Source organism: Podarcis erhardii, assembly GCF_964252035.2.
Source record: "Podarcis erhardii genome assembly, chromosome: 3".
Lineage (NCBI taxonomy): Eukaryota > Metazoa > Chordata > Lepidosauria > Squamata > Lacertidae > Podarcis > Podarcis erhardii.
The window spans coordinates 91,340,843-91,358,692 of record NC_138507.1 but is presented as its reverse complement, the minus strand read 5'-3'; the positions used below and the strand labels follow the sequence as shown (position 1 = coordinate 91,358,692).

At 43.5% G+C, this 17,850-nt stretch overlaps 1 protein-coding gene across 4 annotated transcripts in view; it reads left to right on the top strand.

Moving 5' to 3' along the window:
* CAPN13 (calpain 13) overlaps positions 1 to 17,850 on the top strand; it is an 89,435-nt gene that overhangs the window by 49,268 nt on the left and 22,317 nt on the right. For all 4 annotated transcript variants that reach the window (XR_014154411.1, XR_014154412.1, XM_081854169.1 and 1 more), the window contains 4 exons: positions 2,888 to 3,042; positions 9,982 to 10,145; positions 11,325 to 11,361; positions 14,747 to 14,803. Coding sequence is in view for 2 of the 4 variants with exons in the window: in XM_081854169.1 (XP_081710295.1) it covers positions 2,888 to 3,042; positions 9,982 to 10,145; positions 11,325 to 11,361; positions 14,747 to 14,803 (413 nt within the window). In the remaining 2 variants the exon portion in view is untranslated. The remainder of the gene's footprint in view (positions 1 to 2,887; positions 3,043 to 9,981; positions 10,146 to 11,324; positions 11,362 to 14,746; positions 14,804 to 17,850) is intronic.

Below are 17,850 nucleotides of genomic sequence, written 5' to 3'. Positions count from 1 at the left end.
TCTTTTTTCAAACAGTACATTTCAAAATAGTAATTTCTTATCTGGACCTGAACTGAAAAAGTAAAATTTTAAACATAGCAATATTTTATATTTCCATATTGCACCAATATTTAATTAACACAGGCTTGATTATAAAGATGTAGCACAATATTACATGTTCATAGTGGGTGGTAACATATAAATCTTGAATTTTACACTCTGGAGACAGACATCTGTAGATGACAATTGCCTATGACCTCTGTCCTTCTACAATCATGAGGTCCATCAAGCCTCAGCAGAACACTTGATCTGGCAATAAACCCAGTTTGTTTAATTGAGTTTTTGATCCATGCTTGTGAAATTAACTAACTGCAGTTCCCAAGGTTCTGCTACAATTTCCTCTTCCACATTGGAATCCCAAATAATGTTCAGTGTTGCAGGGCAGTTGCTGTTCAGCAACAGAACCTACAGCTTCAATCCCAGACCTTGTTTTCTTTGCGAGATCTCAAATCTGAAATATACACATCGCATAAGAATTATGCACAGAATTAGGCATGCTTAAGCCCACTGAAATCAACCTCCTATGCTATTATTTACATATTCCTATCCTTTTTCTGCTTAGTTGTCCCAGTACTTAATTCGGTGGGGATCTAGTATCTCCAGCCACTTTCTGTAAGCAGTGCCAACTGTTTATTTACGGATGTCCTGGTTATATGGCCAGGGGTGTAGCAAGGAGGCTGCAGTAGGTGCAGCCCACCCCTGGTGTCACCACTGAAGGAGGTGACAGAATGGTGGGCAGCACTCACCGCAGGGCCTGTAGTGCGCCTGAGCCACGCATCTCTCCTGGGAGCGTCCACAGGCTCTGCGCCTGCCCCAAAACGTCCGCCTGTTGCCTGCCCCTCAGCTGTAGGGCGGCTGAGTGGGAGAGGCAGGCGGACTCCTTGGAGACCCAGCAATGCCCCTGTGGGCAGATGGCCCCGCCCCTGGGCTCAGGGCACATGCGCCGCCCCAAGCGCCCAATTGGTTTGCTCAGCTGCTGTATATGGCAAGTCTGGAGACTGACCACATTTTGAATTGTATTTGATGATAGCCCATGGATTCTCTTCAAGTTTTGCTTTAGGATATTTGGAATAACTCTATGTGGCTTATTTCCATGAAAGTGAATTTAGGATTGCAGCCTGGGCATGTTGTCTATGCATTGTGCGAAAGGGTTTCTATCTGAAGTCTAGATTCGTTAAACTTGTTATTATTCACCATATGAAAACAAAAATTAAAATACAGCATGTGAAAACATACAAACAGCAAATGTCTTCACAATTTATATAACATAACAGCCATTTCTAAAATTGGTGTATGCATTCTGTTGTGGAATCTGAACCATTTTCTCTGTTCTTCAGAAAGACCACACTTTAATCAGTACAGCTAATTTGCACATAATCATAACCATGGAAACTTTACACTTCTCTTCAATCAGTGTTGCTTTAGAATTTCCTCAGTTCTTTGCTAACATAATTTTATGGCTTGCTAAGAAATTCCTGTTTTCTCACCAAGTATATATATATTTTTATGTTCATGCTTTACAACCTTTATATACTATTTTCAGTCTTGTAAGAAATACATTGGGGCTTATATTTTATCCATAACGTGTTTTATTTTGTACTGTTGTGCTTCTTTAAAATTAAAAAATAAAGTTCTACTACTTGTGGTGTAAAACATAAGATGTTTTCATTTTTCTTACGTGCAGTTCCTCCTCTATCCAGAAATTTATCATTGTTTTATGCCGCCACCAGATTTGCAAGAATCGAGCAACTAGTTATTTTTATATAGTAATTGTATAGAATTTAGTCTAAGTTGTTTTTGTGCAAGTGGAATAGACGTTCAATTTCACAATAAGACTTTGCTTCTCTCCCTGCCCCACAGAGCCCCCTACTGCTTCAAAATATGCTGTGGGGCAGTTGGGGGTCCTTCAGAGGAGATCTTGCAAGCACATGCGGCTGCAGGGTGGGGAGGAGTGGAAGAAAATGCTGCACAAGCTTGTGGCGTAATCTGCTAGGGGCCATGTTCTGGTTTTTCTCACACCTTTCTGTCAATCCGTTGTCTTATCCTACCCATTCTTCCCCTTTGTCACCTGCATGAATTAGGCCAAAAGATGCAGATTGCCTCCACCTGATAGATAAGGATTGCAGCCTTCAACAATGCTACTGCTTCAGGACTCTCTGTTTAGCAGGGATCTCTGGCTGTGTGCAGAGAATGTATTGCCTTCCTGTATTTGGTAGAACTGAGGATCAGGGCTTCTTATAAAGTAACCACTAACTGAATGTCTAAGGGACGCGGGTGGCACTGTGGTCTAAACCATTGGGCCTCTTGGGCTTGCCGATCAGAAGGTCGGGGGTTTGAATCCCCGTGACGGGGTGAGCTCCTGTCGCTTGGTCCCTGCTCCTGCCAACCTAGCAGTTCGAAAGCACGCCAAAAATGCAAGTAGATAAATAGGTACCACTCTGGTGGGAAGGTGTTTCCGTGCACTGCTCTGGTTTCGGTGTACCTTTGCACCAGAAGCGGCTTAGTCGTGCTGACCACATGACCCGGAAAAACTGTCTGCAGACAAACACCGGCTCCCTCGGCCAGTAAAGCGAGATGAGCGCCGCAACCCCAGAGTTGTCTGCACCTGGACTTAACTGTCAGGGGTCCTTTACCTTTTTAAATTGAATGTCTAGCTTCCTGCAACAGGGCAGGTTAAGTGCCCATTGACAGGCTGAAGGAATTGCCTTTGCCACAGGACCACGATCCTATGAAGGCATGCATGCAGCAGGCAGATGTAAAAGGAAGCGATACAGGAGGGACGTCTCACTTGATCCACACTACTCTGCTGCATGTGTCTGATAACAGAAATCATTGTTTTTCGCAACAGGTGCCTTTTCCAGAAATCCTCGGTATTTAATCCAGGTGCAAGAGCCGGACATGAAAAATTCCAATGTTGTGGTATCACTGACACAGAAACTTGTAAATGATACAAGGAGTCCACAACCTCCAGAACCTCCAGGCATTCGTTTCGTAATACTCAAGGTAAATAACACCAGACAAGAACTGGTGTTCTGCTCATGCTTGAGCCTGGCCATCTGTATAAATTGTTCTACCCTCATGTGCTGGATTCAGCCGAAAACCAGCCATGTTTTGTCTCAAGATGGCTGGGAAATTCCAGATTGCAATGGCAGGGAAAGAGATGAACATTGCTGCCTCCTACCCAGTGCCCTAAACTATCCTTCCTCCCAAATGACGAGCGCCACATCATAGCTGTCAACTTTTCCTTTTTTTTTAAGGGAGATTCCCTTATTCCGAATAGGATTTATCACAAGAAAAGGGAAAAGTTGACAGCTATGCGCCACACACCCAGCTCTGCCCACATCTCTTTGCTTTCCCCCCTTGAGAATAGATTTGCCTTTTCCCAATTATTTTCAAGTGATAGATTTAGCACTTTCTCTGAAATGTAACGAAACCTATTTTTGCATTTCCGGGTCCTTCAGAGGCTGGAACAAGAACTGTTGGCTCTGTCTCTCCCATTCAACACCCACTGCAGAACTCCTGGATATTTTGGCAGGAGATATAGATAAGATTAGCCTCATTTACTCTGCATTAATTAATCTAGAATAACCACCACCACCACACCCCTGGCTTCCATCCTCAGAATAACTCGTATGGATTCAAGCCACAATGTGTAGTGACTTACGTAGTTTGGATATGGTTCAAACATGCTATAGAAAAGAAATTACCTAAATTAATCAATATAGGACTTGTTTCAGGAGGGAAAATGTTTAGGATGGTAGTTTTAGTGTGAAATATACCATTATTTTTATTTCTGAGATCTTAATACATCTCACCCCACCGCCGAAAAATTATGGTGCCATTGATCTACTCCCCTTTTCCCTTAGCTACAAACATCCTATCTCTTTCCATCCCCTTCTGCAGCCATGAGAAAGTTCAATATATACTTGAGTTTTAAAGAATTCAGAAGTAATAATGTATACCATTGCCTCGGGAGAGGAGTTTTCTTGAAGTAGTGGTGCTCACACTACACATTTATACCACTTTAGCAGTCATGGTTTGCCCCCTAGAATCCTGGGAAATGAAGTTACTCCTCATAGAACTACAATTCCCAGCACTCCTAACGAACTACAGTTCCAAGGATTCTTTGGGGAAAGAAGAAGAAGAAGAGTTTGGATTTGATATCCTGCTTTATCACTACCCAAAGGAGTCTCAAAACGGCTTAGAATCTCCTTTCCCTTCCTCCCCCACAACAAACACTCTGTGAGGTGAATGGGGCTGAGAGACTTCAGAGAAGTGTGACTAGCCCAAGGTCACCCAACAGCTGCATGTGGAGGAGCGGAGACGCAAACCCGGTTCCCCAGATTACGAATCTACCGCTCTTATCCACTACACCACACTGGCTCTCTCAGCTATGGCTGCTGAAATAGTTCAAGGGTGCTTTAAATACATAGTGTGGATGAAGCTTCAGGTTAGGTAATTTCTCTCCCTACAAATAAAGATGCTTACACAGCCTCAGATGGGCACTTCATTCCACGCTTAAGAATGTTAATTCAGGAATATACTGCTCTTGAGTGCAGCTGCAAGGCAAGAGCAGAATCTTTCCTTAGCCATTTGGCTGGAGGTTCTGATTTCTGTTGGTTTGAAAAAAGTTGAAAATTGTAAATTGAAGTTGCAAGTGGAACCTGTGGCACATTCTAGAATAAAAGACCTCAGAAAGTGACACACAAAGTGTAACATTGAACAGCCCCTAAAAGCACCACAAAACAAAATTTAAAACTTTTTAAAGAATGGGTAGGCAAACTAAGGCCCAGGGGCCTGGATCCGGCCCAATCACCTTCTAAATCTGGCCTGCGGGCAGACAGGGAATCAGTATGTTTTTACATGAGTAGAATGTGTCCTTTTATTTAAAATGCATCTCTGAGTTATTTGTGGAGCATAGGAATGCATTCATATTTTTTTTTCAAAACATAGTCTGCCCCCCCCCCAAGGTCTGAGGGACAGTGGACCGGCCCCCTGCTGAAAAAAAATGCTGACCCCTGTTTTAAAGCATTCAAAACTGTTATAAATACAGCATATAGCCAGCATGTAGACAATCAACAGCCTGGTTTATGAACGTTTGAAGTCCTGAAAACCATAGGGCTCTTGCTTCCCAGTGTCCTGGTTTTGACTAAAATGGTGCCTGAACTCACCACCTGAGTTTGCTAATAGGAGTAAAATGTGTCCACCTTTCTTGAATTGACCAAAAGGGCAACACATTGGAATTAAGTAGATTGACCTAGTCTAATCTACAAGGTACTTGACCCCACACCACAAGAACGAACAGCACAGACATTAGGAAGAATGTGTAAAGCATAGAGGAAAGTAATAACCCAATCTTGTAGGGAATGGCTGAGCAACCAGGCCAGAATTTCCCAACCAGTCAGAAGCTCAACTGGCTGGAACTTTCCAGTAGTTGAATATGTGCATTCTCAGAGTTGCACAGTTGCTGTTAATTAAGCAGGCCACCATATTGACCTTGAGCTACTAGTCACTGCCAGATAACACAGTTGCACTCAATCCATGTTCTCATTCTCATTACTAAGAGCCAGAAACCAATTTTCTCTGCTGCCCGGAGGCCTGCAGAAATCAAACTTTGGTCAAGGCAGAAGCAGAAGAAAGGCTTTTCTTGACACTCCCTGTTTCCAATATTTTAAAGAGCCAGTAAGCATAATCAATAGGGATGTTCTAATTTATTTTGTCTGTAATACTAGGCCTCATTGACCACTGGTGGGGCTTGCTTCCAAGTAAGCATCCCTAGACTCAGGATGTTGGGGGGGGGGGAAAATGCAACCAATCCAAATCATGCCTAAAATGGTGGGTTAGAAGCATGAGACATTGAACTACACATTTCCACAAAGCTGGACTTTAAAAGGCAGTTAAAGGCATGTTTTCCTCACACGTCTTGTTGGGATTACACTAAAGTAGCCTGTTTGTAGCTTTTCTTTGAGATCATATTAGATATCAGTCTCTGGCAGTGCTCTTGGGGTATCTTTTTCAGAATAATTATTTCTTTCCTGTTGTGCATCTCTAGCATCTCCTACTTTTCATTGTCAGTATTTATTTTCACTTAGAAAACGTTAATCTTGCCTTCAGGCAGTTGCACTCTCAACTGGATTTACTGAGGCCTAATCTATGCAAGTAGTTTCCAGGGGTGGTACCCCATGATGCAATTCTGTTAGTGAAAGGACTGTTAGTGAAAGGACTGTTAGTGAAAGAACCATGGCTGCACCATGGAACTTCTCCTCCTCCTCCTTCTCCCTGTACTCCCCCCAGATCTGTTCTGGAAGTTCCCTTAACCCTAAGTAGCAGATTTGGGGAGGAAATGTGGGACACACATGGAGAGGAGAGGGAGCAGATTGCCATTGTTCCTGCTCCAGTGTGCAGTCTACCCTCCAGACACAGCCCATGAGGGTTGGTATGTCAAGGATCAATACAGGTTCTTTGTTTGTGAACAACTCAGTTTCATTCCTACTTATAGCCTGCTTTGAAAGTAGCCCCTTGCAGTGTTTGATAAGGTGCTTCCAAAATGTGAGGAGACCTTGGAAGTATCCTCTGTCATAAGAAGAGGGGCTTGGACAAGAAAGGTTGAGGAGAGTCTCCAGCACAAAGAAATGAGTTCAAGAACCCAAGAGGTAGCTTAAGATCTCTGCGCAAAAGTCCTTGTCCATCTGTCTTGGAGGCTTTAGTTGAGAATTCCTGCATTGCCGGGGGTTGGACTAGATGACCCTCGGGGTGCCTTCCAACTCTACAATTCTATAATCCTTAGGTGAGGTGTTAGCACAGCCCCCTATAATTTTTTAGGTTTGTATATTAAACACGTCTGCTTGATGCTAGTCATTGGGGAGGAAACAGCAAGAACCAGCACAGAGTAAACAGGAAATGTTATCTGATCCAAGAGAGGTATAATTAGCACTAAAATAATTAATTGAGTAATCAATTTCGTTAACTTATTCATTAAGCACAGATTAAAAATGTGGGGTTTTAATTAGATTTTAACTGGACTATCCCCGAGAAGGATATTTAGTGCTAATAGCATTCTTGTAAATGTTCCATGTCTGGGGGTCTCAGGAGCATTTTACCGTAGATTTAGTTTCTCCCCCCAAACCATAGTAAGAGCCCCTGCTGCCTTAGAGTTCACTCTTACCAAAGAGGCAAGTGCTATGTTATGGGAACACATGACCCGGTTGATGTGCCCAATCTGGCTAGAATCAATGTGGGTGGACAGGGGGAAACAGCAAAACAATACCCCTCCCTTCCCACAGACACATTTAAAAGGAAGCCACTATAGAGAAGGTCTGTTCTCATCTTGCTACCCTCCGGACCTCTCATGGAGGAGGGGCACATAGAAGGGCCTCAAATAATGAGCGCAGAGTCTGGGGCGGTTTATATGGGGAGGGGGGCTGTCCTTCAGATGGTCCTTCGCCAGCCCTTTCTGTCCACTGGGATTCTCCTCAGGCCACCTGCCCTCTTTAAGCACTTTTGTGTCCCTGCCTTATGCCTCTTGCTTGCCTGGAAGGAGAATGGAGAGGTGTGTGGCATGTCTGTGAGTAGAAACCTCTGACCTTCTTGCATGACTGGAATATAACTCCTTGCAAGAAGGTAAGACTTGCATCCATTGCTCTGCCCTCTTATTATCTGGCCTAGCCCTTGTTTGTGGCTCCCAGAAGATTTCCCACAAGAGGTTGCATCCCTTGTGCCGAAAAGCTTTCTCCACCCCTTCTTGTACATAATGCATACAATGTTTTTGGTAGCACAATGGCCAGTATATGGGAGAACTCTGGGCAGCTCCCAATTGAGTGTTAAAAACAATACAGCATTAAATATTAAAAACTTCCCCAAATAGGGCTGCCTTCAGATGTCTTTTAAAAATAGGGTAGCTGCTTATTTCCTTGACATCTGATGGGAGGGCGTTCCACAGGGCGGGTGCCACTACCGAGAAGGCCCTCTGTCTGGTTCCCTGTAACCTCACTTCTTGCAAGGAGGGAACTGCCAGAAGGCGCTCAGCGCTGGGTCTCAGTGTCAGGGCTGAACGATGGGGGTGGAGATGCTCCTTCAGGTGTACAGGACTGAGACCATTTAGGAATTTAAAGGTCAGCACCAACACTTTCAATTGTACTCGGAAACGTACTGGGATCCAGTGCAGATCTGTCAGGACCAGTGTTATATGGTCCTGGAGGCCACTCCTAGTCACCAGTCTAGCTGCTGCATTCTGGATTAGTCCCTAACTAATGGTATGATGTTGTTGCTGTAAAGATCGCCTTTCTCCACCATGTTATGGATGATAATAACACAATGGATGACATTGGACACTGTGCCTGATGAATAATTATTTCACATTTCATCCTAGACAAAGATCTTGATCTTTCCAATTGTCTAAAAGATCTAAGACATGGCAGATTTGGTAGGTGGCGGAAGTACAAAGGTGTGGTGATGCATGTACTGTCGGTTGCTCAGTGCAGGGGACTTGGAGAAAAGATTTTCAGTTTGTAGCAATGATTCTTCAGCCTGTGTTACAAAGACATGGGACGATTGGTTGAAAACATTGTTATAAACATCATTATAAAGGCACTCTGAATGTCTCAATGACAAAAGAAATTCTTAAATATAAATGACTCCATTAGGTCCAAAAGAAGTGTCTTCATTTAGGTTTGCTGAAGTTTTAATCCATCGTGCCTCGAAGTCCAAATGCCTGCCATGCTCCCCTAAAAAAAAAAAAGCCCCCCCCCCCGCTTTCTCTTTGCAAGACAGCAGTTTATATTCTCCCCACCCTTTCCAAAGGCATGGCTCATAAATTATTGTGCCACACTGTGAAACCACTCTAAATGGGATTTATACACTCCAGTGTATTTGTAAGAATATGTTTAGTAAGGGTTTTTATTATGCTGTCTTTATGTGTCATCACAATAATAGCTGTTGCATTTTATTTATTGCTCCAGCTTGATGAAAATATTGGAACAGCAACAAATGTGACAGGATACGACATTTTCTTATGAGAATGGATATCAGGTTCATAGTCTGTGCCAGAGCTGTAGCAAGCATATGGTCATGGAATCTGTGTTTGTGTGGGTTCCATATATGGAGGTTCACCAAAGATTTCCTGAGTTCAGCAATGGAAGAAGAATTCAGGTTGCTTCTCATGTTAATACAAATCTGCCTAATTCACACTTCCGAAAGCAATGCACACCTAAAAAATAGCCACCCTTTGAAATCCACGCTTGTCTGAATTTTGCAGTGAAATTCACCACCTCAATCCCCTCCCCAACAAGTACAAAAATACACATATTAGGGGAAAGTATGCATGTGAAACAACAAACCCAAATTAGAAAAAATGGCTTGCGGAATTGTGAATTTCTGGAGGAATGCCCATAAAAATTATGGTACATTTATGAGGACTTAAAAAACAACAACCAAGTACACAAAGGGATATTGAAATGTGGCCAACTGAATTTAAACTGGAAAAATGAGAAACTGAGAGAAATCAAGACTGAATCATCCATCCCTAGTTGAGTGTTTTCCCTATGGGACCATGAATTCAGTTCACCAGCACTCCTGCTGTTTACTTTTGGAGGAAGAACAACTAAGTTAGGTGCCTCTGATCTTGCAGAAGATTAGAAAAACAAAGTTGAAATGTACCTTGAAGGTCATCTAGTGTAGTTCTGTGCCAACGCAGGAAATCCCTCTCTGTTTCAATATCTTTGATAAGAGGCCATCCAAACTCCATTTAAAATCCTCCCCTTTCTGAGGCAGTTTATTCTTCTTTCTAACAGTTTGTACTATCATCAGCAAGTTGTTATCCCTTCTCCAACTCATTTCTACCCTTGATTGACCTGCATAATGTATTTTAAAAATTAGAGGATGACATTCTGTGATAGTTTCTCCAGAATTCCTGCTCATTTCTTCTCACGTTATATTGCTTCTCAGGACAGAACCACCATTTACAACAAGGGATTCATAAAACAACGAGATGTCACTAGGATATTTCAGTTGAGACCTGGGACCTACATCATTATTCCAGAAATATCACAAGGAGGGCAAGAGTCAGAGTTCATTCTACGAATCTTTCTAAAGAACCAAAACAACTACAGGTATGTAGACAGGCATTCAGGCCTGTTCTTGTCATAAGCCAGCATCTCTTTACCAATGTTTTCTTATATTCCATTCCTCAGTTTATGGGTGATCACTTACACCATGCATGCAGATATGTCCCCGAAACTGAGCTCATTAACAGTATCTATTGTTTAAAGGACTCTTGTCTTATTTTTTATGGGGGTGGTGAAGGGTGCTCTGAGCCATAGGAGTAGGCAAGACCAGATCTCCCCCAGGAGTGGGAGATGATAGCTCCCTAGCTCTCTTTCTCTGAATCCTCTCTGCTAGGTTGTGGATTGTGACCCAAGAATGTGACAGTAACTTCAGACTGAGCAGAAGACTGCTGGAAGAGAGCTGGTTGTTTTAACACTTTCCATCCCAGCCATTTGTCTGCCCCAAACCCACCCATCCCAACTGCTTTATTTCCAAGAGAAAATATACACTCACACTGAATCTTTACGCTCTTGGGGAGAAAAGCAGCGCTCTCTCTCTCTCTCTCTCTCTCTCTCTGTGTGTGTGTGTGTGAGTTTGAGCCACCAAATGGCTGGGAAGAAGGACCCTCTCTTAGATCTACCCCCCTCACTGGTCCTCTGCATGTGCTTTATCTGAAAAAGAATGCCCTTGATGAAATACCGTATATACTCGAGTATAAGCCGAGGCATCTAATTTTACCACAAAAAACTGGGAAAACTTATTGACTTGAGTATAAGCCGGTTCACCACATCACAAACCTGGTGGTGGCAGCAGCAGCGGAGGAAGAACAAGCAGCCCAAAAGGGCTGCTTTCGGGCTGCTCATTCCTCCGCCGCCGACAGCGGCAAAGGCGGCGGAGGAGGAAGGAGCAGCCCGAAAGGACCCTCACTTGAGTATAAGCCGAGAGGGGCTTTTTCAGCATAAAAAATGTTCTGAAAAAGTCGGCTTATACTCGGGTATATACAGTAACCATGGGTTTAATTTGTAGGTCTGCCTGTGCTGCATTCTGGCATGGTAAGTTAACTATGCACCATACAACACACAATTTCCAGACTACTCCAGCCTTCTTTTCCCATAGAAAAAAGTATCTCTGCTGCAGGCCTGCCAGGGAACCTGAATTCAGTATTCAGTGTTTAACTAGCAACACAGACATCTTGTTCTATCCTAATGCAGTCCTCTCTTTTTCTTCTTCCTTTTGTTTATTAGGGCACCAAATACTGAGCTGAGTCCAGTGGTAACAGAGGTATGTAGGTGTAGAAAGTGGTGTTGCCTTTAAATGTGAAGCAGTGACATACGCTGTGTGCCTTCTACTTATTGGAAGCCTGGATCCAGAACTGAATTGACTCAATCTGGCCCAGTTTGGATAGTTCAGTTCAAGACAGCCCTAGATCAACCTGCCATGGGTTGGCCCATTTAGACCTCACCAGGGCAGTGGCGTAGCGTGGGTTGTCAGCACCCGGGGCAAAGCAAGTAATTTGCGCCCCCTAACCCATGGATTTGCGCCCCCTAACCCTAACCCCCAGATGTTGCGCCCGGTGTGGCCGGCCCCCCCTGCACCCCCCACGCTATGCCACTGCACCAGGGCAATCAAAAGGTAGGGCAGTCAGCTGGCAGGAGAGGCAGGAAGCCTGTGCAGGGTTTGCTTCAGCCTTGGGAAACCAGGGTTCAAATCACCACTCAGCTGTGAAGCTCATGGGGTGACCTTGGGCCTGTCACCATCTCTTAGCCTCAGGGCTGTTGTGAGGATAAAGTGAGGAGGAGGAGAGGTATGAACACCACCTTGAGTAATAATAATAATAATAATAATAATAATAATAATAATAATAATAATTTATTACTTATACTCCACCCATCTGACTGAGCCTGCCCAGCCACTCTGGGCTGCTCCCAACGGAATATTAAAACACGATAAAAAATCAAACATTAAAACTTTCCGTAAACATGGCTGTCTTCAGATGTTTTTTAAAAGTCAGATACAGTGGTACCTCCGGTTACATACACTTCAGGTTACATACGCTTCAGGTTACAGAGTCCGCTAACCCAGAAATATTACCTCGGGTTAAGAACTTTGCTTCAGGATGAGAACAGAAATCGTGCAGCAGCGGCTCAGCGGCAGCAGGAGGCCCCATTAGCTAAAGCGGTGCTTCAGGTTAGGAACAGTTTCAGGTTAAGAACAGAACGAATTAAGTTCTTAACCGAGGTACCACTGTAGCTGTTTATTTTCTTGACAACTGATGGGAGGGCGTTCCACAGGGCAGGCCCCACTACCGTGAAGGCCCTCTGCCTGGTTCCCTGTAATCTCACTTCTTGCAGTGAGGGAACCGCCAGAAGGCCCTCGGAGCTGTATCTCAGTGTCCAGACTGAATGACTGGGGTGGAGACGCTTCTTCAGGTATACAGGGCCAAGGCCGTTTAGGACTTTAAAGGTCAGCACCAACACTTCAAATAGTGCTCAGAAACATACTGGGAGCCAATGAAGGTCTTCAAAGGTAGCCCCATGTAGGGCATATTGAGTAGTCCAAGCAGGAGATGACTAGAGTATGTACCACTCTGGCGAGACAGTCTGCGGGCAGGTAGGGTTTCAGCCTGTGTACCAGATGGAGCTGACAGACAGCTGCCCTGGACACAGAATTGACCTGCACCTCCATGGGCAGCTGTGAGTCCAGAATGACTCCCAGGCTGTGCATCTGGTCCTGAAGGGAAGGTGGGACATAAATGTAATAATAAATAGAATTCTTCTGTCTGCAGGGGTCTGCTTTGCCAGCATGTTCCACTGACTGTTCCCCCTCCAACCTCCATTCCACATGTTTAATTAATTTAGGAGTTTAATTTAAACCCCTAATTAAACATGTGGTGTGGGGGGGAGGGCACAGCATCTTCTGTTTCCCCTGCTCCCTCCAAATGGCATATTTCATAAAGGTTTTAAACCTTGACAAAGCATGCAGTTGTGTGGGGGGAGGGGAATGGAGCACTCCCTTCTTCCCCTACCTCCATCCTGACCTTGATTTTATTCGTGGTTTAAAAACATTAGGTAAGGGCCCCAAATTCATTTGGGTCCAGTTGGCCCTTGGGTGGATCAGGGTCTATGTGAAGCATCAGATCGCCCTAGGTTGTTAGCGTCTAACTCAGGCATAGGCAAACTCTGGCCATCCAGATGTTTGGGACTACAATCCCCATCATCCCTGACCACTGGTCCTGTTAGCTAGGGATGGTGGGAATTGTAGTCCCAAACATCTGGAGGGCCGGAGTTTGCCTATGCCTGGGCTAACTGAAATCTTACCCATTTACTCTGCTACAACTAATGGGCCATCAGGAGTGCCATCTTGGCCCTGCGACCGTGGGTGCCCAAGGCCATGGGTGCCATGTCCTGGTAGCAGAATATGTGGGTTCCTGGCCTCTTCATGGGTGCTCAGGCACCCAGGGCCCCAGGGAGTTGGCACCTATGTGGGCCATACTGTCATACCTTCCAACATGTACCAGAGGCAAATCAGGACGTGTGTCTTTCGGGGCTGTGATCTCGCAGGAGTCAGGTGACACAGCCCCCCCAAATGGGATGTCCCGATTAAATCAGGACAGTTGAGGGGTATGTACTGTATACCAGGAAAACAGATTCTATGGCTCTGCAGATGTTGGTAAACTATACCTTCAATCATCTTCGACAATTTACCATCTGGAGGGCCACAAACATCTGGAGGGCCACAGGCTGAATGCCATGTATTTGAAGGCCCATCTGTGATACTCAATATCTAAGAAGAAAATATAACACTCTTAGCATTGTTGGGGTTGCTCTGAAAAACACAGTGTCTGGATCTTGCTAATGTCAAGGGACCTGCTCCAAATTTGTGTCAAGTATATTCAAATCTTTTTTTCCTCATCTTTGGAAGCATTTACACCCCCCCGAGAGAAAAATAGGTTAAAGAGCTGATTTAAGATCAACAGAAGAAAGTTTAAACTATGATTTGGTAGCTGTTTAAACTGCTTTACAGGGAGAATTCACACTAGAAGTGGAGCAAGACTCTTCCAAAGAGCAGAATGTAGCAAAAGACAAGGATATGATGGCTGTGTTTAGACAATCATATCTTGACTTAGAGAGCTGGGGTATAAGTGAGCCTTTTGGGTGTGCATGCAGCCCCTTCACCTCTTTCCTTCATGCAAACCAAGAAGTCTTCAGTTAAATGTAGTGTCCCATTTCATCCAAACCATGGAACCATAGAACAATGGTTAACAGCTTTGGAACAAGCCGGAATATTAAGTCATGGCCACAGTTCTTTAAACTCTGAAGTATTTAATATGTCAATACATGATCCTCTGAACATGGCCTTTAAGTCCCTTTGATTTCAGTGGGAGAAACATGCTCAAATTCCTTCAGTTGAAATCACAGGGTCTCATGTTCTTAACTTTGCCTATAATTTAGCTATTGAGGGCACCTCAGGGAACCATACCACCAAAATTGTTCTCATTGCCTTACAGCTCCCTTATCTGTCTTGAAGCAAAGCAAAATGACCCTCAAAGGATGATCACTTAAACTGTTTTCAGGTTCTCGCCGTACTAATTCTTAGTTGAATGTGCTGTTCTGCAAATCTCTATGACGGGCTGTTTAAGATAAAAAAAATTGAATTCCTTTTGCAGCACAATCCTATGTACTCAGAAGTAGGTCCCAATAAGGAAGCTGGAACTTACCGCCAGGTCAGTGGGTATAAAATTGTAATCTAAAGCGTCTAAAGATGGGATGAAATGTGGCACAACAAATACAGGGGAGGGTGTTGTGAACTGGGCATGTGGAAAGACAAACATGGCTATTAAGCAATCACATGTCTGTTCACAATGTGCTGAACTCTCAGTGAGTCCACTCAACTCATGTTCTCAACATGCCAATTAACTTATTTACATTGGTTAAACTGGATGATTAATCTAATTTAGGTGAAGCAAAGGAAACTACCATATACTTCATCAAGCAACTGGCTCCATCTGGGCATCTTTGTGTAGGGAGATGGCACCAAAATGTCCCACTCCACCAAGCCCCCAAATTGCAATGAACCACCACTGGAAGTCCTCAGCCATCCCCGGACTTCCGGCGGAAGCAAGCTCGTAGCAGGAGGGGATTTGCCGTGAGGGGAAAATCCCGAGCTATTTCGGGGGAGAGAAGGGGTGCCTAAGGGCGCAGAGGCTCCCCAAACTACCTCTGGAGGGTGTCCAGAAGGCGAGGATCCCAGCAAGACCAACAGCGGCTCGCCCGGCCGTCAGGTAACTTCAAAAAGAAGCGAAGAGTACGGCGGAGCTGAGCAGCAGGTCACGGGAAGCCATTTCCTACCCCCCGAGTAGCGAAGCCCCGACCCTGCCGAGAGAAGCGCACCGCTTTCCAATAAAAGAATCTTCGGATTAAATTAAGAATACGAACAATTTAAGAATAAGAAAATCCGGGGGGAGAAACAAGAGAACTGAGGAGTTCAGTCTTTGCCCGGAATCAGCATGGACGCAAGGTAATTCACGGAGCGGAGTAAAAGGAGAGAAAATGCCCTAGCGATGTTTCTTTGTTTCCCTGAAGGACTCTAACTTATAATTTACAAAATAACCAAAGGGAAGGACACTCAATATCAATATTAGTATCAAGAGACTGTTTGACTTAAACAGGGGACAGAAAGTATAATTTATAAACGGGAAACACTCAATGAACTGAGGGAGGTAAAGAAAGGAAATTCCCTCTCTAGGCAATTAATGTGCAAAGAGCAAAGAACAAAGCCAATGAAAGCGGAAGAGAAGGCTCCGACGCCATTATAGAAACTGAAGCGTGGTGACTAACAGCTCCTAATAATTAATGTACTCTGATAGCCTGTACTAAAGTAAATTATCCCTACTCACCAGCATATGAGGGATTTCTCTGAAATGGGGCTTCAGTGATGTTTGACGGAGACAGTGTGGAAACTTGGATACTCCCGTCGGAAACCCCCCCCCCCTCTTTTACAAACTTTACAAAACCTGTTATTGGATCAGACGACATCTAGTGGAGTGAATACAACACTGCAACTGGTCTCACCTTTTGTTCCTCTTTCCTTCCCCTTTACAGACCTTGTCTATTTGTGTGACTTTTGAGGCTATGGTGACCCACCTGCACCCTCATATGATGTTCAACTAACAGGATCACACCTAATATTTAATAGACAGACCTCACTTTGATACTAGTGTTTTTTATGACTACTTTAAGTCTTTTTTTTTTCTCCCTTTTGGATTGGGAGGAGGAAGAAGACTGGACTAATACCGGGAATAGCCTAAATAGAGGCAAGAAGAGGTGCAAGAAGGCTGTTGTCCTACTGGAAATACTAGTGGACTATATTGGTTATAGTGTTATTATTTGGGGTCGGTGTAAATTTAGGGTGTGTGTTTCCTGTCAGGATATTGGATAGTGTGCAGTGTGTGGATTTTGTAATTGTACCCTGGTGAGAATGTCGAGCGCAGCAAAGAGGGGGGAGGGGGGGACGCCTTCTGAAAGAAAGGGATCGAAGCAAGAACAAGATTTCAAAGCAGACATACTAAGAATGTTTGCGGAAATCAAACAAAGTGAAAAAAATTTAGAAGTAAAACTAGAACAAGTAGACAATAAGATAGGGAAATTGGATAAAAAGTTGGACGAAACAGTTAATGAATTAAAAGGTCAAATAAAAGAAGTATTTAGGAGAACTCAGGCAACAGAAGAGGGGTTGAAAAGGACGAGAATAGAATTGAGGGAGGTAAGACGTGAGGAGGAGAGGACCAAAGTAGAGCTATTAGAACTAAGTAAAGCGCAAGAAGACTTGAAAGACATAATTGCCATGAATGAATTAAGATTAAGGGAGACTAACTTAAGACTTAGAGCAGTGCCAGAAAGACAAGGAGAAAACATTAAAGAGAATTTGATTGTAGAATTAGCCCAATGGATGGAAATATCAATAGAAGAGATGGCAAAATCAGTCCAAACGGCATTCAGACTAAAAATAAAAACAACCAGAGCTAAAAAATTTGTAGGAGATTGCCTGATTATATTCAAAGAAAAGGAAATGAGAAATATGATTTTGCAAAGAAATAGAGAAAAAAGACTGTGCATTGATGGGAATTATATAATAATTTTCAAAGATTTACCAATTAGAATTCTGAAACGTAGAGAGCCGTATAAAGCATTGGCACAGATGTTGAAGAAAAATAATATAGAATTTAAATGGGAGTATCCGGAGGGCATCTCATTCATGTATAGAAACAAGAGGCATAGATTAGTTAAACCAGAAGAAACTAGCAAATTCCTAAGAAAATATAAAGAACTGAGACTAGAAAAAGAGGAAGACAAAATAGGAGAGGCAGCAGGGGGTGCTGAGGAAGAGATAGAGGAGGTAGCAGAAGGGTCAAGAAGTGAAGAAGAAGAACAGGAGGAAGAAGAATTAGCTGAAACATAAGAAAAGAAGTAATATAGGTAGGTTCAATCACCATGGCATTAAAGATTTGGAGTTGGAACATTAATGGGATAAACGAGAGGAAAAAAAGGAACAAAATCCAACAAATTTTGAAAAAAGAAAGTCTAGACATTATTTGTTTACAGGAGACCCATATAGCAAGAAGACATAAAAGAATTCTGATAAATAAAACACTGGGAAATGAGTTCATATCATCTGACAGAGTCAAAAAAAGAGGTGTGGTTATTTATGTTAAAAAACAAATTGAGGCCCAGCAAATCTTTAAAGATGAAAACGGAAGGATAATGATGGTAC